This window comes from Lonchura striata, chromosome 2 (genome assembly GCF_046129695.1).
Source record: "Lonchura striata isolate bLonStr1 chromosome 2, bLonStr1.mat, whole genome shotgun sequence".
NCBI classification, from domain to species: domain Eukaryota; kingdom Metazoa; phylum Chordata; class Aves; order Passeriformes; family Estrildidae; genus Lonchura; species Lonchura striata.
Window position 1 is genome coordinate 109421413 of NC_134604.1, and position 26927 is coordinate 109448339.

At 55.5% G+C, this 26927-nt stretch overlaps 1 protein-coding gene across 6 annotated transcripts in view; it reads right to left on the reverse strand.

The window, feature by feature from the left end:
• BCOR (BCL6 corepressor) overlaps nucleotides 1-26248 on the reverse strand; it is a 60140-nt gene extending 33892 nt beyond the window's left edge. For 2 of the 6 annotated variants that reach the window (XM_077781668.1, XM_021553049.3), the window contains exons 1-6: nucleotides 25544-26245; nucleotides 6777-6906; nucleotides 5204-5282; nucleotides 1468-4296; nucleotides 718-771; nucleotides 61-244 (exon numbers count right to left, since the gene is read on the reverse strand). In XM_077781668.1, coding sequence (XP_077637794.1) covers nucleotides 61-244; nucleotides 718-771; nucleotides 1468-4296; nucleotides 5204-5282; nucleotides 6777-6862 — 3232 coding nt within the window. In that variant the 5' untranslated portion in view covers nucleotides 6863-6906; nucleotides 25544-26245. Of the gene's footprint in view, nucleotides 1-60; nucleotides 245-717; nucleotides 772-1467; nucleotides 4297-5203; nucleotides 5283-6776; nucleotides 6907-9834; nucleotides 9871-25543 lie in introns of those variants that run through there. The other 4 variants (XM_077781669.1, XM_077781666.1, XM_077781665.1 and 1 more) reach the window with 4 other exon arrangements.
• Nucleotides 26249-26927: the final 679 nt, after the last annotated feature.

The following is a 26927-nucleotide window of genomic DNA, read 5'->3' on the forward strand; positions in this document are numbered from 1 at the left end:
GCAAGCTGCAAGGGCAAAGAGACACATACACGCTTCAGAAAGCCATCTAAATTCGCTTACATCTGTCATTGTCATTTTGGTCAGCAATGGCATCTTCCAGAGCAACAGACTTTGGCTTCTTTTCACTGTTTCCTTTCAAGTTTTCCCAATCTGCCTGGCTGAATCTGCAGACCTCTGAGTCTTTGGTAGCTGTTTGGCCTTCTCTCTCTTTCATCTCCAACTCTGAGAAGCGCATCATTGCACGCTAGAAAGAGAATTGATATAAAAAAAAAAAGTCTTGCAATAAAAACTACTTCATTTACCTTACCTTATATGAAAACATTTCCAAAGAAACAATGACTCAAAACCAAGGTTTCAGATAAACAGCTATGGGTAGGATTTTAACACATCTGACTTGTAAAACAGTGTTCTAGCATCATATAAGCAAATAGCCACACAATTCTTTCATATATAAGTATATATATATATATAAAAGATTATATATAAATGTATATTATATATAGAACAAAAACATTCCATTTTGGAGGTAAAAAGAGACAAAAACAAAAAAAAAGAAATAAAATAAAATTAAAAAGAAAAGAAAAAAAACAACAACACAAAACCGTACAATGAATAAAAGACGACCATGGCCCACAAACTTCCCTTTGTGTATTTGGAAATGAAATTTAACTCAAAGGTTTATGTAAGAGTCTAGTAATAAAAATTTGAAGAACTGACCTCACAGTAAGCAGCAGGTAGACATAAAATACTGTCCTCTTGTAATCCTTCCATCTATGTAATTAAAATGGGCACTCAATGGATCATTTAGATAATTTCATCCATTTTTATAAGCACAAACCAATTCTTTTCTTAACAATGCAAAACAATTTGGCTTAACTCATCCCTTCATTAAAAGTAAAACACCCTAAGAATATTCCTACACAATATCTGTCTATCATCCCTTAGCATCAACCTCAATACCACTCCTACACTTCCCTAGGCGCTCACTTGGAACCAGCGTTGCCTGAGACCCACTAATGCATGACTGCAACTCCTCACCATCCAATGGCACGTTTAGCATACTAATCAAAACTTCTGGGTACGCTGTGCTAGCTGGCACTACAGGCCAGCTCAGAAATTACAGCCAGCGCCAAGGTAACATGCATGCCTGTCCAACTCCCCTCGAAACTGCACAAACATCGCATTAACGTGCATTAACATTTGTACCAGATCTTAGTAAAAGCCCTTTAAAGCTGGCTAGCCCATACATACCTATAAGCCACACATACTATTCTTTACATCGCCTCACTCTCCATTAATAAACTTACTTTGCTATTTAAAACCATTTATGGCGAGTACGCCCCAACAAAAAAATTTCCTGGTCTCCCCACCTGTGTTCGCTTCTCTCAACTTTAAAAACTCAACTGTGACTTGCAACAGAGAAATAACGACAAAAAGCGCGGCGGTTGTTGGACCGCGTGGACTCACCTGCAACGCCCGCTGCTCCCGGCTGAGCTGGCTGGAGTCGGCGTAGAGCTCAGTCGTCACACACTTGAATCGGTCACCTACATAACCGGCAGAGTTTGCGATCCTCTTGGCCAATTTAGACGGCTTGGGTTTCAGTATTTTGCCATCAGCAGACTCCGCGTCGTCGGCTCCGTCTTTGGTATAGGTCTGGCTGGCATCAATGCTTGGCGGCACGGTCCCCATGCAGAATGGCTTCGGGTCCTCCTGCACCTTGCCAAAAGCCAGAGCTGGAGCATCGCTCTCGTGCGCGCTTTCCAAGAAAACGGGAGAAGGCTGGACCGCCACTCTCTCCTTAGGCTGGCTCACAGCTAAATCTTCTTTCCTTAAGCCGAACACTGATGAACTCTGGGCTTGCTTGAAATTATAGGTTTCGTGAACATCATTATTTCTTCCAAACTCCTCTCTCATTACAATAAAATCTCTGTGCTGAGACGCCTGCTCTACCTTGTGCTTTGTAGGGTCATTAGTCTGATTACTGCTTTCTGTAGCAAAGCTGGCTTTCGTTACATTTGCTTCACTCTTAGCTTCTTGCTCGTCTCGCAGAAGATCGGGGAAGAGGTGTTTGTCGCTTTTTGCAGAGTTTTTACTATGGCCAGAGTTCTGGTGCAATTTCACGCTCTTGTCACTGGGCATTTCGAAATGCATCTTCCCACCACTCTCCAGGAGCTCTGGCAACCGGCCCCGCAGAGCCGGGTCCTCATAGCGGACCCTCTCGTGAGACCGTGACCTCCGTTCCGTCTTCTCCTCCTTATTCATCTCCATAGCTGAATGCTGCAACAGCATGGGGTGCACCATCCCCACTCCCAGCGCATCCTGGTAGGTCATGAACTCCCCCCTCCCGGCTGGCAGGCTGTAAGGGAGGCCGGGTTTGGGAGCCAGGTGGGTGGGGTAGAGGCTGCCGTTGGGCAGCAAGACAGGGTGAGGGTAGACATGTCCTTTCCCATGGAGGGTGAGAGGGCTGATGGCGATCCCCTCCGGCACTGGATATGGGAGGTAGCTCCTCGGGTAGGGCAGATGTGGGGAGCGAAACGCCTCGTTGGGCGGCAGGAAGATGGGGCTGGAGGCCAGGGCAGTCTCGGTCGCCTTGAAGTTGGCTTCCTGACCACAGGACTTGGCCACCTTACTGCTGTGTTTCGCAGGGGCGGCGACGGGCTGCCCGACGTGCTGTATAACTGAGGGGGTGCTCTCTGCAGAGCTCCGGGCCGTCTTGGCGCAATCCACGTTGGCATTGGGAGCTGGTGACGCCGACGCTGGCCGCCCTCCCGCCGACACCGTCCCCGAAACGCTGCCAACCACTGCTTCCGTGCCACCCATCCTGGGGCAGGAGGAACTCCGCGGCTGTGGCATAACCCAGTCCAGTGCCTTGTTTTTTAGCTGGACATTCTTCCCAGCCTCCTCACTGGGGCTAGGACCCGGAACGATCCAGGAGGATGGCGCCGTGCTGATAATTTCAGGCCTGTAGATGGGGCAGCTGTTCCCGGGAGAAATGGTTTCTTTCTGAACCATGTCACTGCCTGGCAAGTGTGTCCCCCCTCCTGCCCTCCCATGCACCAGCACCGTTGGCATAATTTTCTTACTGTGGTCTGACTTGCCAGCGGTTTCCGCATCAACCACTTTCGCCGACAAGTCCAGCGGTTTGTCAGTCACGTCTTTGGTCGGGGCTTGCTTTTCCAGGAGTGGGGGAGACCTGCTGTCCTTCCGGTCAGGGCCAGCTTTCCGTGCATGGGGGGCAGATGGCAGGGGTGCCTCCCCAGCATCACTGCCTTTGGGAAGCTTCCCATTGGAGAGGCGAGCAGGTGGAAATTCACTGCCGATGTTCACATAGGGCTTTGGGAGCGTAACAGCAGAGGAGGGAGAGGTGGTGATCCTGGGGAAATGCTTGTGGAAATCAGCATAGGCATCCCCGACCTGGGGAGGCAGGGGGAGGCGGGGAGATGGCCGAGGCGAGTGCGGCAGCAGCAGCGCGGGATCTGCTGGCAAGTTGGCAGGGGCTGGCTTGGCGGTGGGGACCCGGGGCTGCTTGCTGCTCTGGATGTGGGGGTAGGCGTGCGTGTCGACAGGGGTGCCTGGGCTCACACCCATCTTCCATGACAAGCTCTTATCTGGACAGTGCACCAAAGGCGGGATTGCTGGTGAAGCTGAAGCGGTCGAGAGCCTCATGGGCGACGCCAGCGACGAAGGGATGTGAGGGGCAACGTAGTGGGAGGGAGGCAGGTATAAAAAACGTTCACCGTTCGTACACACGGGCGAGTAAGCCAGGTGCTGTGGTAAGCTGTAGGTGGACTGGTGAGGTAGCAATGCCTTGTACATGTTCAATGAATACTTATTTGGTGAGTCAAGGAAAGGGTATATGGTGGGCGTTGCACCCTCCATGTATGGGTGTACCCAGGGGAGCCTTAGGTAATTAGCACCATTGACACCGAGGGGACTCTGCCTGTCACCCGCAGCTCGGTCCAAACCCAGTGTCTCCCCTGTTGGGACAGAGTTTTTTTGTATTCCAGGTGGTGTTTTGTATATGGCGCTGAAGCCGTTCGGGGCTTTTCCAGAGACAGCTGCGCTTTCCACCGCTTCGGGGGGATTAGACTTAAACTGTATCTCTGGATTTCTTTCAGGAGTAAATCCCAGGCTGGCTATCGAACCCGCAGCATCCCGCGATTTTTCCGAGCCAAGTCCACACAAGCTGGAATAAACAATGCTACTGGGGACTCTGAGTCCTTCTCGCATGAGCCCAGACCTGTCCATACTCAGAGCTGCAAGACTGTCGATGCGATGTGCTGTAGTTGCATCCACCTTTACAGAACAAGAAGCATGTTACTTTCACATCTCACTAACACAACTACCATTCAAGCTAAAGACAGATCAGCATTTTGGACAAGAAACAGTAACAATGCAAACATGCTGTTTGTTGTGAAAACATACAGAGGCTGATTACACTGGAAAATGGGAGAAACCTACAGAGCAATATGTCTAACACCACAAACACCAACACCAATCTCTCCAAATCCAAAATTCAAACAGCCAGGAGCAAAGGTGTGAGGACTCAAGCAGCCAAGAGTGGCCCAGAGACAATGCTCAGAGGTACTGGTCCTGTCCAACCGCTGGCTCTTCAGTCCCAGCCCTCCCAGAGCAAGAGGATGTGGGCTGTGGCATGGAGACTAGAAAGAGAAGGATGGAGTGCCTCTCCTCCTCATCCTCCAGGACCTCTCCCTCCACTGCAGCTCTGCTCTGGGGCTCACACTGCCACATGATTCACGGGGCAAGGCATCTGAGGATGCAGCATGAACAAGGTCTGCTGTCAAATTTCTTTCCCACCTGGCTGCTCCCCATGTAGACTCAAAGAAAGGAAAACCTCATCAACTTTGCTGGAACATTGATGTTCTTAATGTCTACATGAACTATTTTTGTCACACATGCTGGTATTCCACATGGCATTATTCAGAACAGCAAAATAAGAGTGTGAAGCCATACAACAACACATATCACAAAGCATCAAGAGACTAACAAGATAAATAAACAAAACCCCAACTTCACTGTTTCACAGAAACAACCTGAATGTGCCCAAGCCCACTAGGGCTGCTACAGGAAAGTGTTTTAATCATTTCTCCAAATGGACCGCGTAATAACAGCCAGGGGTAGGAGTCGTGGTGGGGAGGACAGGCACAGATTCATCTGCAGCACGAAGCTTGTAACTTCTTACCACACTGTGATTCAGGTGATTTTCCTCCCTCAACTCCAGTCTGCTTTTCGGTGCATCACCATCATTAACGGGGATTTTCCTATTGAAAAACAGAAGCTTACTATCTGAAAGCATCCTGTGCATCTCTGATCAGTGCAATATCATATCACCTCCATATTTTGAATCCCCTAGAGAAGTCCCATGAGATAACATATTTATCCTCTGTACCCATACATGCTGACTACTTTGAAAAGCAAGGACCATTTGAAAATAAGCATAAAGGGTTTTGACAACAAGAACACACCAAGTACATCTCAGAGCAGCCTCTTCCAAAGCAAGCAGTTTTTGTCAAGGTCTTCTCTTTTGCTCCTTGCCCTTTCCTTTTTCCAGGGGGAGAATATCCCATTTTAAGCATACTCTGCTCATATACCATCCATAAACACTGCTGAGGATAAAATTAAAACACACACGCTAATATCATATGAACATCAGCTCTTCCATGCTTAAGAGGGAGCTGCACATCTGTGCCATTCCAGTGTTGCAGCTCTGGGACTTGTTATCACAGATATCACCAATAAAGAATATACCTTAGTGCCAAATTTCAAATCCCAAGGATAAAAATCACTGACATGCAGCAGAAGGAAAGTTTCAGTATTACCCAAAAGAACTCCTTTCAATCGAAGTGCTTAAAGGCACATCATCACCATAAAGCAGAAATGTGATTTTAATCCATTTGTTTTTAAAAGATTCACCTTCCCTGCAAGTAGCACATACAGTTATTATCCCTGAACAACTGGGAGGAAAGTGGGAATGGAGGGTGAGAAAGCAAAGTGAGATGCTTGGCTGTTTTCCTTCAGCTTATGTTTGCAAATAGTATTCCCTGCAAAGACCAAAAACTTCCACCAGCTTTTTGGAGGCTTTTCACACAACAGTGAGAACAGAGAACGAGAAGAGAGAAAAGCACTAAAACCACACAAAACTGGCACAGAGAACTGGAGGCGCATCTGCAGCTTCTGTCCAGTATAATTTTGTTTTTTAAAAAGCTGGGATTTAAGGGAAGGGGACACCTGCTAGTGCCTGTGTCATCCCATCAAACACTGTAATTTTGATCATCAATTGAATTATATTCAGCAGGAAAAAAGATGGGGAGGAAGAGAAATTCACTTGTGGGAGACAGACACTACTGATCCTATTTCACATGACAAGCTGTTGGTCCAAAGACAAGGAACACCAAATTGCAGGCACAAGCCCCCCCTCTGCCACAGAGAATAACCACAAGAAAACATGCACTATTTGGTTTAATTCCCCTTTACAAATGCAAAGTAATAAATTAATTGTTAAAGCACATTCAAAGGCTGCTTTGGGTGCGTCCCCACTTCACTGACCCACGTTGCCTGTTACGTAGTAAATCAGCATCTGCTCTGCTGCTCTCAGGCACGTCTTGACTCTCTCCCTTTGCCCTCCCTCCAAGCTGGGCTGATCTCGATTCAGGGTGGCAGCTTTCTGCTCCAGTATTAGGGAAGCGAGCAAACTCCGAGACCTCGCTCTGCAGAATTACAGTGTGCTTTAACTTGCCAGAAGCTTAAATATTTACCTGTCTTCATTAATTCCACACATGCGGACCCTTTCATTGCTCATCCAGCTATGAACGTTGCCATACAGGGGAGTTGCAGAAAGCATGACGTCTTCTTAAAAATCAACGCTTTTCTTCACGGTTTTATATTCTATTAAAAAAAAAGAAAAGAAGAAGAAAAAAGAAAAAAAAAAAGTTGAGCAGATTTGTCTAGGAGGAAGTGCAAACATCACAGCGGAGCAGCCAGCCTCCCTCCGGGTAATTAATAATGAATGCAGGATTGGTGTGGGGAGTGAGCTGCCTACGTTAACCGCTCAGGGAGATACCCAGCAATAAAGGAGCAAATTGAGGGCATTTATAGGTCAGAGGAGATGGATCTTTTCCCCAGTGCACATCTAGAAAATTAAGAATCATTCCAGACTATCGACAAATAAAAGTTTCTCCACAGCATTTCATTTCCACAAGAAATGACTCAGCCGGCCAAGTACACACCAGTCCCCAAATCTTCACCTCACATAGACTGAACCAAGGAGGGAGACCCCGTGAGCCTGGGGGAACATTCAAACAACCCACAAAAGCCCTGCATTATGAAGACACAGGAGCAGGAGAGCATGGTAAGAACAACCACATGCTGCGTGTATTAGCCACGCTGATTGCTGATAAGGCTTTTACACGAGGACTTAAAACTGAAGAGACACTGCTACAGAAGGCATCTAAATAAAACCCTCCCTTTTAGCGTCTGCACATGACTAACTTGGAGAAAGGGGTTAAAAATAGTAAGTGGGTTGGCGAGCTCCCCACCCCTTGATTTGATTAAGCGAGGAGCCCTGGTGGCTTCTGCATTGGAGCTGCTGTGCTGCTGCTGCTGCTGCTGCTGCTGCTGCTGCTGCAAGTGCTTTCAGTAATTCAATGATGCCTGCTCACTCCAGGGAAAGAAATCATTAGCGGGCTCACTGGAGAAGTATTAGCAGTCCAAGAGGATCGGCGCCGTGTGCAGCCAGGGAGGCAGGTGAAAGGTAACCACGTTTTCACGTCCAGTGGCAGAGAGGGAAAGAAAGGCTTTTCCTCCCCTCTACCTTGCCTAATGCCACCTCCGCTCGCATTAAATTCTAGTTTGCTGCATGAGCGAAGTGTCAGGACAAGCTGCATTTTATTAACAGGATTATCGCGGCGCATGATTTATTCCAGTGCAAGATTTTAATTGCTCTTCGGAGGTTGAGTCGTTTCTTTTGACTGAGCTTCAGCCTGCATCCTGCTGCTAAATGCTGGGTTAATAAGTAGGGGGAGCCTTTAATGCACAGGATATCCCTCAGCTCTTCCTCTCTCACAAAAATAGAAGCCTTTAAGCAGGAGGCATGATACTCCTTTTACACACACACAAGCCAGTAACGGGCGATTGACCACTGGGAGTTTAATGCCTAACGTCTCCCAAAGCATCCATGCTTCCCCAGCAAACTCATTTCCTTTGTCAGGCTACAAAATATGCAAATGATCACTTTGGCATTTAATAGGGAAGAAGCCCAGATTGGGCCTTTAACACAATACTTCACACACGTTCAGAGAGGTTTAAGAACTGAAACGGCAGGAAAGCCTTGTTCCCCAACACTTTTTTCTCCCCTCAGAGAGGCCTTTTGTGCAAAACTCCACGTCTGGAACAAATGTATATTAATGAAACGGCGCGTTGACCCTCCTTTCTCCACAACGGTTAGCTTTTCCTAATGAAGTCCGCACAAATCGCCGCGAGGAAACAAAAATCCACGGAGGTTAGTTACCGCGCTATCATTCAAAAGGAGTTATTTCACTGGAAAGACGTTTTCTGGACAGATTTACTGGTTTCCAGATGCGCCGCTCGTAATGTTTTCAATAGAGGCAGCAGCAGCATGGAGAGAGTGATTTAGGATTCCACGTAAGGTTAGTAGCCACCCCGTGCACTGCCTCATCTCCAAGGGACAGACACCGGCTCAGGGAAGGGCCTCCACGGCACTCTGCGCCCCGCTTCCCTCCGAGGGGCTGCCTGCCTTCCTCGGTGGAAATGCATCATTAAGATAAGGCGAGGTGCCTGAACTAGAGCCCATCAATCCCCTGACACGTGCAGATAGCGAAACGCTGAAGTTGCATGGGGGGAGTGAGAGCGTCCCCAGCCAAAAGAGGGGAATCTGGAGGCCCCATGTCCCACCACCACCACCACCCGAGCAAGGGCAAAACCCGCCCGGTGGCAGGGACCTGGTGGGATTGTCCCAGGGCCACCGGGCAGGTCAGAGCCCGCGTCCTCGACGGCTGCCAGCCCCTTCCCCAAAGCCACCCCCTCTCGCTGTGTGCCCCGGGTGCGCGCGTGTGTGCAGTTATAATCATCGCCGCCCTGATGAACTTCTTGTGAACTGTTTAAAAGTGGAGGTCTGCTGAACGAGCAGCGGCGCCACTGCCAGCCATAATTTCATTGCAACAAGCAGCAGACTTTTAACTCTTCGCACACCCTGTCCCTTCCCCTCCTCTCCCTCCCCACAAGCAGCTGCCTCTGGGGGATACCGGCTCACAGAGGCTCGGCCAAACACGCCGGCAGCGCCACAAGCGCTCTGCGCTGCGGGGACGGGGGGGACAGTGGAGGGGCGTGGGGGGCACCGCACCTATTTATACACCCAGCTTCCGCGGGGGTGGGCGCAGCCGGTCCCGTTATGCAACCCCGACGGCGGGCTGAGCGCCCCAGCGCACGGAGGAAACCGAGGACACGTCTCTGTCTCCCTTCCCTCCTCCTGTCACCCACCGGGCCACCGCCAGCGCGCCCCAGGGCGCCGCGCCCCCCCGGCCGCCCCCGCTGCGCTGCGCGGCGGGGCGCGGAGCGGGGCTCGGCAGCCGGAGCGCGCACGGCATTTCCTCCGGGAGGTGTCTGGCCGATAAAGCCATTTGCGGCTAAATATAGACGGTGATGCACGGAGGAGGGAGGGAGGGAGGGAGGGAGGAAGAGAGGGAGGGAGGCGCGGGGTGGGGGGGGTGGAAGAGAGTGAGACGCGCAACGCACACGCGGTTCGGCAGCGATGCCGCCGTGTGAAACCAGTTGTGAAAAGCGCCTGCAAGCACTAACCTGCCTCCCGGCGTGCCGAGCCGAGCCGTGCCGTGCCGTGCCGAGCCGCGCCGGGAACACCCACCCACCTCCCGCGCCCCGCCGGCCCCGCGCCGCAGAGGCAGGCACAGGCACACACCGCACTGCTCGGGCAGCTGATTAAAAAGGGAAACGTTTGGGTCTCCCTCGCAACGTCAACAGACTTTTGGCAGCCATTGACGCCAGCAGCAGCAAAGTTTTGTTAACACGCTGCTGGCGTGGAAACGAGAAAAACCCGATGCCCGCGGGGAGGGGGAGAAGGAGGAAGAGGAAGACTCCACTTCTCCGTGCCTCCGGGGGAAAGAGGCGGTGGCAGCGCCACCCGGGACAGGGCAGCCCGCTCTTCCCCCTCCCTCTCCACCCCCATGACCCCGGGGTGCCTGCCGGCGACTCGGCGAGGTGAAAGTCTCAGCGAGGGGCGTGGAGGGCCGGAGGGGGTCGGGAGGGGCACCTGGAGGAAGCCCGGCGGGGCCGGCGGCTGCAGCGAGCCAGGAAGCGGGTCGGGAGGAGAATTGCAGCGGCGCACGAGTTCCCTTTTGGCGCCTTTACTCTTTTCCACCTCCGAGCTCCGCCTGGCAGCCTGCCAGTTTCCACTGCACAAGCCACGGAGCCGGCAGCGGCAGCGCAGCGGCAGCCGGCGGGGAGGGCTGCGCGGGGTTTAAAAAAAAAAACCTCTGCGAGAGCCCATGGCACCGACGGAGCGCCGGGAGCTTCGGCAAACAACCCAGCCTTTCGGATATTAAAAGCAATGCAATAAATTACCGGCCTCTGATCCCTCCCCCACATCACCCCCCAGCCCCCCCCTTCCCCCCGGCTCTGTTGCTGCCCGGTTCCAGGCCACTGGCAGGATCATTTCTAAATTTGTGAAAATCCCTGAGAAAGAAGTGAAAAGCAATCGGGGACTCGTAGCGATCTACTTCGATTAGCCCTCAGCCCCGTTCATCTGGAGCTTGATTTAAAGGGCAGCGGTCGCACGGTATTTATAAGCTTAAATACGGGCTGATGCTTATGAATGTGTTTAGGTACCTCGTTTATCTTGTACCTCCGACTTACATATTTACGACTTATAGGAACAACGACCTGTGCCACGGCTAGAAAGGAGACTTCAGAGACACCGTATTGCTGCACCGTTTACAATGCGCCGTATAAAGCTCTGGCAGCAGTCAGCGATCTAATATTAGACAAGTGTTAAAAGAATAGGCTTGGCTGTGCTTTTTTTATATATATGTATAAAAAAATAAAATATACTGTGGGGGTTTTTTATGCAATCTCCACACGACATCACCACTAGTGACACGTTTTGTAAACCAGAGGAGGAAGCTGCAGACTAAGTAGCCGCCGCACGGATCCGCGGATTAGAGAAGAAGTTTGACCTTTACCCGGGACGTGTGGCATTTCATTTAACCATAAAGCTAAGCACAATGCGCCAGCGAGATCGCTAAACCGATTTAAAATACATATAGAGTCATGCACGACACTAGTGCATCTCGGTTTAGGCAGCATGCAGGCAGCACGAGGGGGTCGGCGACTATTTTAAGGCTCTTGCCGCAGCCACCCCCCCATCGTTCCCGTGTCCCCCGTGTTCCCCCTCCCGCGGCTCCCACACCGTCACGTGTCGAGCGGCGACCGGGACTTTCTGCCGCGTAAACGCGGCGCGGCGGAGCCGACCGGGGCCACCCGGGGCTGCCGAGCCAAGACAACGGAGCGGGGCATCCTCCCCGCCCCGCGCACTGCCGCCCGCCGCGCTGCGCCCCACGGAGACACCCCCAGGGCGGCGGGGCTCCACCGGGGGCGGCCCCCCGGCACAGGCGGCCCCGCGCCGCCGGTCACGCCTCGGACCCTGCACAGACGGGCGCTGCGCCGGAGCGGCAGCGGCGCGTTCCCCTTTCCCATATGCTGCGAGAATCATTGCATCGCTCTCAGCTGCCGGCGGCAGCCAAAAGGGGGGAGGAAAAAAAGTTTTCAATTAATGATAAGCCTAGGATCTGGGGAAGGGGGCGGGGGTGGAGGCCAATGAGGGAAAGTTAAAATGGCTGGCGATCCTTCAAATAACCCTGGCTGCCTTTTCCTGGAGCCCACACGGCACTGCCTGTCGCGGAGCCCCGGGGGAAGACCCAGGCACAAGATCCTCGAGGCCAAAGCTGCCTCGGGCGGCCAAGGCTGCCTTCGCACACAGCGAAGCCCGTACCTGAAGGTTACGGAACATTGGTATGGCGGGGGCACTCACGCCGTCCCCCCACTCCCCCCGGTTAAACCACATCATGGGGGTGCGATAGAAAGGCTGCAAAGGCTCTCTCACACACACACACACACACACAGAGGGGAGACGTGAAGCGGCTGGTACCCAACTTTGAGGCATCGCTGCACGAAGGATTTCCCAGAGATTCGCGGGAAACACCGAGCCCATTCGCCGCGCTGGCAGCCCCGCACCGCCGCTCCGGCGCCCGCCCCCGGGGTCCCCCGTCCCTCCCCCGGCGCGGGCGATGCCTCTGTCCCCGGGCAGGACGTGCGCTCCGGGGTGGCCGGGGGATTCCTGCCGCCGCTCCGGCCGTGCCGGGAAACAAGGCTACTAGAGGAGGCGGTGGCGGAGGAGGGAGTCACAGACCGGCTCAGCCGCAGGAACCCCCGGGCCCCCGCACAGACGGGGGCCTACGGAGAGAGCCCGGGCTCCCTTCTGAAGCCCACCCGCCGCGGCATCTCCCTACCCAGGCCGGCCGCGCCATTTTAGACACACACATACACACATACAGACATACATACACACACACACACACACAGGCATACAGACACACACACATACAGACACAGAGACACACACAGATATACACACATACACACACGTACAGACACACAGATACACACACACATACAGACACACAGACACACATACAGACACACAGACACACACACAGAGAAGCGCGCGCACGGGAGCGAGGTTTCCGCTGCCGCTGCCAGAGACAACAGGCAGCAGCCGAGCCCGGGCTGCGCAGGCGGAGCAGCGGCAGCAGTGGGAGAGAGGGACACACACACACACACACACAAGCACACACACCCACGCACCGCGGGCCAGGCAGAAATGTGCATTTCAGGTAATTTAAGGCCGCGTTCCCGGCGCAGGAAAGGAAAAGCGCAGGCCTGCGCCCCACCAGCCCATTAACCCGCCGCGCACTCGGCATCCCGGGAACCCTTCATTGTTGCCTTTATTCCGTATGGCTTTTGCTTTCCAGGAGGGGGATAGAAGGGGGGAAAAAAAAAGGGGGGGGGGAGGAAGAAAAATACCACCGAGACAGCCCCTTCCCCCCGCTCGTCCCCCATTGTTCGTCCGCGGGAAGCTGGGAGAGCGCAGCGCCACGGGCTCGCTATTAGCCGGGCTCGGCGAGCACTCCCCTGCCCCCAGGAGCTCGGGAAACTTAGGAGGCAGGGTGGGGGGGAAGCCCCCCCAGACTGAATACAAAAGTCCCAGCGCTCCTGCGAGAGTTGGCGAAGGCCTGCGCTCACTTCCGCAACGTTATCCTTGCAGAAATACCGGAGCACGGCCCCCGTTTCCTTCCCCCAGCCCCCGCCGCACCCCCGGGGGGTGGAGTGATTAATGGGCCGCACGCCCTTGGTTTCCCTCCGGCCACTCCGGCACACCGCTCCCCGGCGCGGAGCCGCCGCGGCACGCAGGGCGGGGGCGGCCCCCGCACGCATCCGTCGGGGACGTTGGGAGATATTGATCACGGACGACTTCATTTTGCATAACTGCGGCTGACAGGGCCTGTGGTTCCCTCATTTACGGAGCAACAGCTTCGCGGGGCTGATGGATGGGGAGCGGCTCCCTCCGCTCCCCCAGCCCCCCACTCGGTTCCCCAGCGCCAGCCCCGCAGCCCCGCCGGGGGAGGCTCCGCTCCTCATGCAGCAAATGGCCGCGCACAACAGGCAAATATTAAACTTAGGTGCCTCCGTCTCTCGTTTTACCTAGCGTGGCCAGCATGGAAGCCTCTCGCTTCCCGCAGGGCTTTGTCTGCACAGCCACGCCAGGGCCGGGGCACGGGGACTTTCGGCGACTGCATGCAAGGAAAAAGTGCTCGGGAAGTCGTGGGGGGGGTTCCTTTTTTTTTTTTTTTTTTTTTTTTTTTTTTCTCTTTTTTTTAATTCCCTCCTCCTCCTCCCAACAACAAGCAGATAAACAGCCTGGCTTCTGCTGAACAATGCATAAAAATTAGCCTCGCCCCAAAGTTTATGTCGGGTTTATGGCGCTAACGTTTCTCCTTAATGGCAAACGCTTTCCCGAGCACTTCTGGAAAGCGCTGGCGAGCCCTCAGCTACGAAAGCTGCATTACGAGCACCTCGACTAAACGTCTCCGCAACGCGTCCCGACATCACATCCACCACCTTCTCCACACCTTCAGAGGAAACCTTTAGCCAGTCCAGGGTGGGCTCAGCCAGTGCCAAACACCGCCCCACTCAGCGTGCAGAAGACAGCGGGGGCAAAAAAGGGAAAGCAAACCACGTGAAAAAATACAAAAAATACAAAGGGAAAAAAAAAAAAAAAAGGAGAAAAAGGAAATAAAAAGGATATAAAGTTGCCGGCAGCAGCGGTGCCCCGGCGTAGAGGCAGGGTGGAGGCCGCCTGGCCCTGCCTGCCCATCCCGGCGCTCCGCACCGAAACAAAGCAGCGAATCAAGTGCGATGCAGATGGGCGGCTATGAATTTTTTGCTGCTGCTTAGAGCTTTAATTACTCGTTCTTGATCCGTGGGACTACGACACGACACCGCCAAGGTTAAAATGCCCTGAACAGCTCTGAGCAGATGTGAACGAGTTGGCAGACGCGCAAATGAGGTCTGCCTCTAAGCATGATAACAAGTGACTAATACATTGCATATCGCTGAAAGAAAATTATTTTTCTCTAATTTGCATTAGCTTCTTTTTTTTTTTTAACGCCACCGACATTCCCTCCTCAGAGGCAGCAGCATAATCCTTAAAATATTGCTCCGTGACTTTAAAAGATTTGGAAGGAGGCAGCAATTGCCAGTGTTTTGGCTATGCAAGTGTTTTGGCTATGCAGGCTTGTTTATCTTTCCGCCTTTGCTCCAAGGCGAAACTAGTTTCGCAAGCAGTATTCTTGCAGAAAAATGGCACATGTCATATAAAACACCAGTTTATAGGAATTGATGCTAAAATTGTTGAATGACTACTGGTGTACTTTTGCCACTAATAGCACAGTGTAATCCATAAAGGACCAAGGGGACAGTCAAGGCCAAAAGAGAAAAAAAAACATAATAGATTGACTGGAGAGAAATAGATAAAGACAACCCATCGACCAAAACGACTAAAAGGGGGGTGAGGGAGGAAATACGCATCTCCCCTTCTTACCTGCTTTCCACCCCAGAGACGCCTCGTCAAAAAAACAATAGTACGTGGAGGTCACTTACTATATAAAACACAGCGGTTCTCGTAGGTAGTGAAATTATGTCAGGTACAAATATAGGCTGGAACCCAGTTCTCCAAGTTTCCTCGACTTTCCAGAGGCTCTTCTGAAAGGGCCAGGAGATCACTCTGGGTACCGGAGCAAACTTCAAGAACACACAGCATTTTACATCCTACGCTCAGAAGACAAACCGAGGCCCTTAGATGCCGAGGCTTTGAGCAGAAAATAGCCACTCGGGAAATTTATGCACGAGGAGCTTTTCACTGAAGACCTACTCCAGGGATCCCTGCACATCCAGGTTATCAAGGGACGTACGCTGCCATCTCAAGCGGCAACTTCTTTGCCAACACGTGTTTGTGAGGGAAGCGTGCTGCCACAGCCACAGCACGGCGCCGTGCCGTGCCGTGCCGTGCCGTGCCGGCCGAGGCTCGCAGCCGGGCTGCCGGGACACCGCGCCCGCCGCTCCCGCAAAGTCACCGGGGCCGGCGCGAACCTGCCGCCAGGAGGGATTTCCCAGCGCCGGGCACGGAGCCGGCCGCTCCTCCAGCTGCCTCCCTGCGCTTGTAAATCAAGCGGAGGCGGAAAGAGGGGCCGGGGGGAGGGGGCGGAACGCTTCTCCCCGGCCAGCGGCGTTTGCTTAAGCGTCGCGGCGGGCGGCAGGGGAGCGCGGCTGGGTGCCCCGCCGCCGCCGCCCGGGATGCCGCCGGGCCCCGGGGAGCCCCGCCGGGCCCCGCAGCGCCGGGCGGTGCCTCCGGGAGCGGCGGGGCGGCCCCGGGGCCGCTCCGGCCGCAGCGAGAGCTTTTGTGTGCGAGTGCCAGCGAGGCGCGGGCTTTTCGCGCTCCAACAGCTGTCACATTATTTGCACTGGCTGTAAACAGCCTTCGCCTTCCCCCCCACCCCAACCAAACCCCCGCCCCCCCTTGCCACAGAGTTAAATCCAGACTAACAATCCCCAGTTAGAGATCAAACCAACAACAGCAGCATTGTGTCTGCCTTCATTGCTTTACCATCAACTACTGCAGCTGGTTTACTCGAAACAAGGAACACCCTTCTACCCACCTCCCCCGCCCCGGGGCCAGAAACGTGCTCGTTCCCGGAGGCTGGCCGGGCGGAGCCGCGGTGCTCGGGGGGTTCTGCGGGCCGGGCCGGAGCTGCGGGGCGCTGCTCCGCCAACCCGATGCCGGTGGGTGCCAAGCGCCTCGGGGCTCTCCCCCGCAGCACGGAGGGGTTTCCAGTCAGCACTCCCGCCCGACGGAACGCCTGCACAATCACAGGTTGAGCTCCGCTCTCGGTCTGGCTTTTGGGAAAGGCGAGGGGGAACCCCGCTGCAGCGGGGAAAGCCGCGCCTGCAGCTGCGCAGCGCCCCGCGGCACACGGCGAGCTCGCCCCCGCGGCGCGGCGCGCTCCGAGCAGCCCTTCCCCGGGAAAGCCGGGCTTCCCCGAGCCCTGCCCGGCCGCCTCGCACCGGGCCGCCTCCGACCTGCCGTCACAGCCAACCTCCCGCCGAGGGGCCCCTCCGCCACCCCGGCCCGGGGCGGTGACCCCGCAACCCGCGGCGGCCCCGGCCCCTCCGCTCAGCCGGGCGGCACAGACACGCTTCCACCACCTTCTCCTTTCCACCGTAAGGAGGAAAAACAAAAAAAATCACAATGAAACAAAAATGCCAATAACCTAAAGCACGACTCCAGCTTCGTTCATGATACAACCGGCCTGGAAGCAAAGAAGCGCGCTGGATGTTCTCAGAGGGCCTTTTGCTGGGCACAGCTGGAATTTGAGTGTAAATACTCATAGCTCCTTCCCTGCCCTTACTTATTTTTACAACAGCAGCAAAGTTGGAGGAGACATGGAATTTACTTTACAGAAGCGTGGGGAAAATAAATCTGTTTGAGGAAACCTTTCCTTGCCATTCTGAGTCCTGGCATTAACCAAACTGCGCATCTCTTAAGGGAAAACTGAGACACGGCAACTTTCTCTGAAATTTGCGTCCCACACAAACTCTTTACGAGGCCACAGGAGCTGAAGTAACACTTTCTATGTACCTATATGCAGCTTGGGAGACGGCACCAGTAAGGAAAAATAGCTGACTTTATTGGAAGCATGTCTCCATCTTGGCCTAACTCCTGCCAAAGGGCAGTAGTACCCCGGCAGGTATGATGCTTCACACTAATGTGGCAAGTCTCCAATCGACTTCCGAATCAGATTCACCACCCAAAGACACCACTACATATTCACAGGTCAGTATCATCGACTATTCATTGCCTATACGTAGCTAGAAATCTGCTGGCCTGGTAAAAACCACTGCTAACAGAACAATGTCAGCAAAGGCTGCAACACAGTCTTGTGAGAGACAGGCGATTCGTGCCTACTGAGGCTCTTTCAGCACAAAGGCTTTTAGAGGAAGAAGAGAGAGAAGGGGGGAAAAAAAGGAGGGAGGGCTCTCGTGTTTCAGGGCTGCTGTCCCCTGGGAACCAAGAACCAAGTGTAGCTTCAATCAAATGCTGACTTCTCCTCTGGGAGCTCAGTAGGAAACCTGATCTCACTAGCTCATGCCTGCCTCCATGCATATAGGCTGGGTTTTCTTTCATACCAGCAATTTGTATAAAGAGGGAAGCCAATATAGTTTATTGCAAACGAGATCCCGCAGTAATGGATCTAGAGAGATACTTCTGTAGCTAAAATAAGACAACCTTCAGCCACCTGCTCAGGGCAGGCCGCGCCACAGCCGCCTCCAGCTCCGCACACACGGCTCTGCTGTGGGCACCCCTGGCACTGCAGGGCACAGCCTCCCACGCATCTCCTCGAGCCCTGCATCCTCCCAGCTGGCAGCAGCCGCCCTGGGTTGGGGTTTTGTGCAATGCCAGGTTACACTTCCATTAAAACGTTTACCCTGGGAGATCACTTCCTGCTTGCAAAAGTACTGTTCCAGCTTCCCCTGCTGCTCCTAACTTTAGCGAAGAGCTACTTCTCTCCTCGCCCAGCAAAGCCTCCACGAAGCATCCACCCGTGCCCACTGGTCCTGGGCTGCCCTGGCACGGCAAAGCACGGCACAGCACAGGAGGTCTGCAGGGGAAGGCAGGCCAGTCCTCAGAGCTCCGCATAACTTCACACCGGGCTGCTTAATTCTGCACGGGGCTTTGCTAATCCACTTTGTGCTTGACTACTGAAACAGGAGGAAAGGAAAACACTGCACGGGGGAGCACGACCAGGCCAGAGCAAGGTGAGCCTGGGGGACTGCAGCCTGTGGGAAGGGCTCTCCTCAACACCCAGCTCAGCCTCCTACTGCTGTGGGCAAGTCGGAGAAGCTTAAAGCACAACCCAGCACACCAGGGCGTGGGAGCAAAGGGGATTGCCCGAGGATCAGAGATCCTTGTAGGATCTCTCCATAGCCAGGAGCTTTCACATGGAGAAAGTTTGGCTCAGGCGGGGAATTTACACTTAGAAAGAGGAGCTCAGCCCATCCCTTCTTGTGCCATTAACAAGTTCTCTGTGAATTTCAAGGAGAGCTGAGAATACGCCCCTCCAGCTTTGATTTCACTTCTCTATCCCTACCTGTCACCATACCCAAATGGCGTACTCAAACCATGACTAAACCAGCCCCACAAAGCTCTCTCAGCCCTCCAGGAGACTCCCAGATGCAACACCACCCCACCCCAGGGGAACACAGAGGAAACACAGCGGTGGGTGAAGGACAGGCAGCCCCAACAGCACCTGTTCACACAGGGACAAGGACACCCACCAGGCTGCCCCAAGCACGGAGTTTGCTCTCTGTGCAACTACAGGTGTACTTCTCTCTGCTATCAGCTGTGCCAAGTGCCAGCTACTCCAATACTCCTGTGAATGTGGAATTCTCACTTTTATAACTGAGAATACAGGCCCGAATGTTTTATAATATGCAAAAACTGAAAGGCATACATGGCCCCCAGGTGAGGTACTGGGGGTAAGACCAAGATCTACTCCAGCTGAAAATGAAAAGCAAACCATGCTCTGAGAAAGAATTAGCCGGCACACTGCAACCCACCGTGGGCTGTCTAGAGGTGCACAGGGAAGGAGCCCACCACAGCACCAAGCCGCTGGAGCTCCTGGCTGTGGGAGATTCCTCCAAGGGCAGCAGGAGCTGCGGAAAGGAGAGCAGCAAGGCTGGGAGCGCTCTCGGCTCTCCTGGCCCAGGAGCAGGCAGAGGAAGCACAATGACAGGCTCTCCTGATGCAGGCTCGGCCACGGAGCACAGCGCCGAGCCTCCCCTTTCCCCTGTGCCCTACTGAACACACTTAGCTCTTTATACGAGCTGTTCCCAGTGTGGCTGGTGGATTCTGTGCTTTCCACTTTAATTGTCTTATCCAAATAAAGCTTTGTTTTCCTTAGCACGACAATCCCAACATTCAGACCGAGATTTTCATTGGACAGAGGAGATATTTTATTCTCTGATTGTTTAGGGAGTCAGGGCTTACACGGAACAGCCCCGGCTTCTGTGCCTCCACTCACAATGGGCGCTTTGCAGCCCCTTGTCCCATCATGTAGACTCATTTTAGAGTTATCAGGATGAGAATCATGCTTCTCTCAATTTCATAGCTTTCCAAGTCTACCCTAGACTTTAACAAGTCTTTTAGTTTGCACCTAGACAATAAATTTAGTTTAATTTAGCTTCCGGTCTTTAATTTTAGCAGGTCTTCTTTTTGCATGCAAATCAATATGGCAATTACCATCTAAAAGCTCACCCAGCCCTAGGTCAATGTAAATTGATCATTGTCCGCCTTCTACAAAATAACACCGGGAGTCTGTGGTGCATAATGAGATTATACTGGAAACTGTCTTTCAGATCACAAATTATATTTCATGCTGTCAGGATCTTCTCCAAGTGGACTTCCTTGCATGTCTAATCACATGGCACTGAATCTATCAGCTCATGAGGTAGTTTTGGGGTGCAAAGGAAGAGTCCCAAATGATTCAGACAACAGTTCTGGAAAACAGGCAGGCAGGTACAGAGGGATGCTCTCACTCGCTAACTTTTCCAGCAGTGGAAGAGAGGAGAGGAAAAAAAATCTCTCCTCAGCCAAGAACTGCTGTCCAACAAACAAGGAAAAATGAATTCCCTTCTGGAAAGCAGCAGAACGTTCCTAAAGCCACATTTGCAAGAAGTTCTTGGCCTCCTCCTTTCCATCCCCACCTCATCTGCTCGGCCATTCAAAGGAGCGCTGGCATCCTGCTCCGGAGAAACCCGAGGAACGAGGCACTCTCCTGGCAGAGACCTCCCTGCCCGCCGCAGCCCAGGGACCTGAGCGGGTCAGGGCGGAGGGAAAGGTCGCTCCGGAGCAGCGAGTGCTGTAAGCCGGTTCCCTGAAAGGCCAGAGGATTAACGGGATCTGCTCACAGCCAGGGGAACTCCCCCTGCCTGCAGCCCGGGCCTCCGCGTTCCCTCCGGCACGCACACGCGATGCAGCCAGGAGCGCTGCTCGGCGCATCGAAAGGGGCGAGCCCGGCTCTCCCTGCCACTATTCACTTACTGCAAGACCAAGAAAGAGGGGCGCAGGCCCGCTCTGCCCATCAATTATTCCTAAAGCAACACCAGCATAAGGAGGAAGTATTAAACTTGGCTTCATGCTGCTTTAAGTCCACACTAAAATGTGATGTATTGCAGAGTTCGGGGGAAAGACAGCGCATTGCACATCACCTGTGCAACCCAACTGTGCTGCAAGGTCCCAGCAAGAGCACAGACCTCTGTCAAGACATGCAGAAATCGGAGATCACTTGTCCTCCACACTAAGCACCGATTTACTCCAAGCCATATTTAGTCTGAGGGCAATGTGGCTGCTTAGCTACGACCTGAACTGCGGCAGGCCTTTTGCCTGTCTTTGCAGGGGCCACTCATCGGTCAAAGTTGAGAGACCTTGTAAACGACAGCCACACATTGCCAAAACTACTTCGGTACGTGCAGCACCCATTATTTTGGGCCATGGTGACCTGGGTCCATTTTCTCCACAAACGGAGACATGAAAACATGTCAACAACTTTGTGCACTCTCGCAGCTGCACAGATCCAGAAAGTTTGCTTGCACGGACTGTATAGGCACCCCTGCAGCTCAGTCACAGTTAGGGGACCTTGGCTTCCTCATCAGTCTTCAAAAAAGTGTATTATCATGGGGTGAAGGAAGAGAAGGGAAGAGGGATGACAGTTTTGAACTGCCTGAGAAGCTGCAGCTCTTGGTGCATTCTGGTAAAGGCAAATACAGTGTGTGACACGGAGCCTGGATTGTCCACCAGCAAAGGAATAAAGCCAAGGCACCAGTATTGTTTCAAGACCCAGTCCATATTTGGGCATTCAGCTCACACATCCCAAGTATTGCTTTAAATATTAGAGACATTCGCCAATGTGGTTCATAATGCGCTCAAATGGGAGAAGTAATTTCTGTTCGTTCTCAGATTACTGGCTTGGTCTTGAGGGTGGGGGCTTTTTTGTGGGGGGGGAAGAGAGGGAAACCCTGCTGAGTCTGTTTGCACTGGTCTCTATTAGATATGCAACAAATCTGCCATTTCCGGCGCTGCTTCTATCTAATTAGAGATGTATTTAGATGTGACGTGTAAATAAGCGCTGAGCTGCCTGCTGCCCTGGCTGCGTGGACTGCTCGGGAGCATTTCCAATAAGGCTGTAGCGCCCGGAACCAGGGCTCAGACAAAGAGGGATGGGAATGGTCTGCGCTGCAGGCGAATCCAACAAAACCAGCTTTTATCTATGGCTCTAAAGCCTTAACTGCTTTTAATCTGTACCGCCCAGGCTTGCACGCCAGGATCGCATCTCATCCACCGAGGACGTCTCAAGCACAAAAGGAAGCACACACGCACGGAGGAGCTGCAAACAACCCCGACCCCCCCGAGCTGCAACACAGACCCCGCTCTCCACCTGCCCTTGCGTTCCACGAGGTGTGTTTGCTCCCGTGGGCTCCCAAACACCCCGAGGCTGGTACGCCCGGCTCCTGCCTGCACAGACACGAGCCGAGGGCTGCCCCACGCTGTGAGCACAGATGTGGCCCCGTGGGGCGAAGGGCGCCCAGCTGCTGGGGGAGAAGTTGAGGGAACCTGAAGGCGGCCACGGAAACTGCTCCCCCCGCGGGGCCGGGAACCTCCATCTCGGGATTTCCTCCTCGGGAAGAGGAGGGGCACGGCAGGGCCGCGAGGGGCGGAGAGCCCCGGGACGCCCCCGAGCCCGAGGGGCTGCGGCGCTGCCCGGGCCCTGTGGCTGCCTGGCTCCAAGCGCTCCTCGGAGTTTCCCGAGAGGAAACTCCTGGGAACGAAATCATCTGGCACTCGCCTCGTGAACTCTTTTCCTGTTGTGGGAAACATCTCGTATAAAGCCATCAGATGGACGGGGCAGCGCCGGAGGCGCGCTACCCTGTCCCCCCGCCCCGGCTCCGACATCATCGCTGCGATCGCTGCTGTGCTGCCGCATCCTTCCAGGCCGGGATAGCCAGCCCCGATCCCCTCTGCCGTGAAGGGTTAACAACCATCACCACCACCAAAAAAAAAAAAAAAAAAAAAAAAAGGAAAAAAATATCGCGGTGACCTTTTCCGTCTCCCCCACTCTCCCTTTCAGGCTCCGGTTCCTGAGCTCGCAGGGAGCCTGAGCGGCTGTCTAGACCGATCTATCACAGACGGACAAACAATACCAGGAGAAGCCCCTGCCCGGTCCCTCAGCCTCCGCCACTCACCTTAGAAATGGCGAAGAACAGAAAAGTGACCGCGATACAATCCTCCCCGGTATATTTATAGCCTTCCACACAGCCCACCTTCATGCCTGACAAATGAGATTTTGTCTGCTCTCTTAACGTACGCTCCAATAAACACACACACTTTTTTTTTTTTTTTCTTTTTTTCTGTGTGTGTGTGTTTGTTTTTGGTAACATTCCGGACTCGTCCCTCCGATCTCGGGGCGGGCCAGGGCCCACCACGCCCGTGCGTGACGGCAGGTTTGACAGCGGGGGCAGGAGGGACTGGGGGGAGCAGAAGGGGTCTCGGTCACTGGTCCGTATGCAACCTCCCGTCCTGGAAGCTTCAATATCCGTATTCATCACGCCCCTTCGCACCCGGCCCCCCTCACCCGAAGTACTCCCTGGGCCCTGCCAGCCCTCCAGGTTGCGTATTAAAGAGGTATACGGGGCGAGGAGCCGGAGGTCCAACGCTGCAAAAGGCTGGGGAATAACTAATGAGCTGTGCAGCCCATTGATCCGGTGCATACTTCCTAATTAACTCTGAGTCACCTATTTGTGACAGCAATTCAAAGAACTGCACCAGGGATAAACTGCAACCCCGGCGTGCGAAGGCAACCCGGCTGGGGGGGGCGGGGAGGGAAGAGGCGGGGGGGGCGCTGGGGGAGGAGGAATTTGCTCCTAATCCTCCTAAAAGCAATTAGGGTGAGCGCTGCGCTGGCTACCTCTCGGGAAGGAGAAAAAAAAAAAAAAAAAAAAAAAGGAAAAGAAAAGAAAAAAAATCCCACCCAGCGGCTCCAACAGCAGAACCGAAAGGAAATGAATCGGTGTGTCGCAAGGGCGACAGCACCGGGCTCCAGACAGACAGGCAAGGCTCAGCACCTCGGGGACGAAAGTCGGCGAGAGCGGCGGGCGGAGGAAGCGGAACGCCGGTCTCGGCGGGCAGCGGCGCGCACCGAGCTGCGGGAGGAGCGCGGGCGGCGGCGACCCGCGAGCGGCGGAGGCACCGGCGGGGCCGCGGGCGCTGCCCGGGGCACCCAGACCCCGCACCGCCCGCCCGCTCTCGCCCCCAGCTTTGTTCCCAAGTGGCTCTGGCGGGGCATTGCTCTTCCCGGCCGCCCCCCGCGGCAGAGCCACGGGGAGGGGGCGGGGAAAAAAAAAAGTTAATAGAAACCTTTGGAAAATCCGGGCTTGGCTACGTGGTGCGGGTTGGGCTCCCCCCGCCCCCCCCCCCCTTTTTTAATGCAAACACGAATACAAAAGCTGCGAGCTCTAAAGAGCAGATGAAAGCAATGAACGGAGTTTCTGGAAAAGATTCATTAGTGGGAATTAATGCTGCGAGGAGCTCCGAGCGATACCATTAAAGTCAGTCCCCATACTTTGTCAGTTTTATACCGCTCGCTATGGTCAGGGCATTTTATTTTTTTTTTCTTGTCGGGGTAAATGGGGGAGGTGCTCTTCGCCTCCCCCTCGCCCCCTCTGCGATCACCATACCCGGGATCCGACAGACATCGCGGAAATGAGAGGGAGGGAGGGAGGAAGAAGGAAGGGGAAAGAAGAAAAAAAAAAAAAAACCAACAAACAAACCACCCAACATACACACATCGAGAAAGAAAGAGGAACGTGAACGCTCCGCAGCCCTCGCCCCCGGACTCGCTCCGCGAACATCAAATGCATGCCTCATATGCTGCGCAGAGCCGCCCCACTTGGCCCTGCCTTCACAAAGCAGCCTCCGCTGCCTCCCCGCCTGGCCGTCCCCCTCCGGCCGCCCCATTGATGGCAAGCCCCGAGCCTCCCCTCTGGCTCGCTCTCCCAACTCCAAACTACATTTTCGGGCTGACTAAACTTCCGTGTCACGCCGGACCTCACGCCAGCACAGCTCCGCGCACGGGAAAGCCCCGGGCCGCCCTGTCCCACGTGCGCCGCGGCGCCCGCCCCGCCGGGGCGGAGGGACAGGGGGAGCGGCGCCTCGGGCTCTCCCGGCGGGGAGAAGGCGGCCGGCAGCGGGCTCTCCCGGAGGGTAGAGGGCAGCCGGCAGCCGGCTCTCCCCGCCGCTCACCTGCCCGCCGCCGCCGGGGAGGTGAGCTCTGGGCGGGGAGCGCGGAGCCCGGCCCGCCCGGCGCGGGAGCTTTCCCCGCTCCCCGAGCCGGCAGCGCCGCTCCTTGCTTGCCCCGTCCCACGGGAGCCCCCGTAACGCCGCTGCTCCGGCGCCTTCCCAGTCACAAAGTGCGAGACGACGGGAACACCGCCACCACTCCCCACACGGGCGCACCGGAGCCGACAACGCGATCGGGTGCTTCCCCCCGCCTCCGCTGCCCCAAACAGGCATCTTCACAAGCAACTGCCTCCAAACTTCTCCTCCGACACCGCAGCCCCGGAGGCGCTCCGCTAGACCCTCCTGCCCCCGCCGCCGCCTGCCCGCCACTCCCGCCCGAGCCCCGCTGGCCCGCGCCGTAACTTTCTGCCACGCCGCCGCTCTGCCTTCCCCGCGGCCGGCCGAGAGCAGCCCCGCAACCGCCCCGTCACCGCGGGACTCGGCGGCGGCGCTTCCGCACGGGAGCTGTTCGCGGAGCGGAACACTGACCTTCCTGCCGCGCCGCGGGGCTCTGGCGTGCGCGGTCCGAGACGCGGGTCCCCACACCGTCGCCTGGCCCTGCTGCTCTCCCTGAAGGGCAGCCCCGTCGGGGGTGGGAGGAAGAGGCGAGAAAAGTTTCACGATCCGAGTCCCCCTCTCCGTGGGTGCGTGTGTCGCGGCTTGCCCCAGCGCGGGCGGGTCGGGGAAAGGGCGCGGAAAGACCAGGGAGCTGCGGGGAGCAGGAGCGTGGCCGCCCTCTGCGCCGACGGGGCAGGTGCCCGCGGGAAGGGCTTTGCTCCTCGGCTCGACTGGGCTCAACAGCGGGAGTGGGAGCGGCAGCCCGCGATGCTCATTCCGGCTGCCGGCTCTGGTTTGGCAGCGCCATGTTGCTGGCTTGCTCCGGGCGAAGTTCCTGCGCTGGCGAGCGCGGCGCTCCCCACATCTCGCCCGCGCCGCCGTCTCCCGTGCCCTGGCCGCCGCGGCTTTGTGTGTGTGTGGCTGGGGATTTAATTCTCCTCCTCCTCCTCTTCTCCTCCTCTCTCTCTCTCTCTTTTTCTTCCTCTCCCCCCCCTCCCCTCTTTAGTCCGCCGGGAAAGCCGCTCTTCCTCACCTTGCCGCTGGGAGACCGGGCTCCGTCTGCTGCACGCTGCGCTCCCCTCGCATCCCCCCTCCCTCTCTCCCTCCTCCTCCTCCTCCTCCTCCTCCTCCAGCCGTCGCCTCCCCTCCCTTCCCCTCCCCCCGGGCAGGCGCTGCACCGAGGGAGCCGCCGCCAGCAGCAGCAGCGGCAGCAGCGCCGCCACCGCTTTTTCCCTCAGCAAGTTTCCCCCTCCCCTGGCTGCGTTTCCCTGCTCAGGCAGGGCTCGCCCGGCCGCTCGCCCGCTCCCCGCCTTGCCCTGACTAATTGATTTGCCCCCCCTCGCCGCTCCGCCAGCCCCTCGCCTCCCTCGCTCCCCCCGGCTGGCACAGGTCGCTGCCAAGCTGCGGCGCCCCGGGGGGAGACTCCGCGCTCCCGCGCTCCCCGGCAGGCAGGAGGGGAAAGCCGCCCCCCCCGCCCCGCCGATACTCCCCTCTCTCGCTACCCAGAAGGCCAGTGGAGAACCGCAATTACCATAAAGCTCCGTTCACTCCGCTCCGCCAAGCTGTCAAAACCCCGGCGGCGGCGGCGCTGCCAGACATCGCTGCGAGCCTCCGCGGCGGGTCGCGCCGCGCTGCCACCCCCCGCCACCCCGCTCGCCCCCGGCCCCTCCGCTGGGCGCCCCCGGCCCCCCCGGCCCGCTTCCCCCGTGATCCCAGCGGCGCCTGGAATAACCCCCGGCGATGCAACCCGCGCCCACAGTCACACCCGCCGGCTCCGGGTTTCCCCCGTCGCGCAAAGGCATCCCCGCTCCCCCAG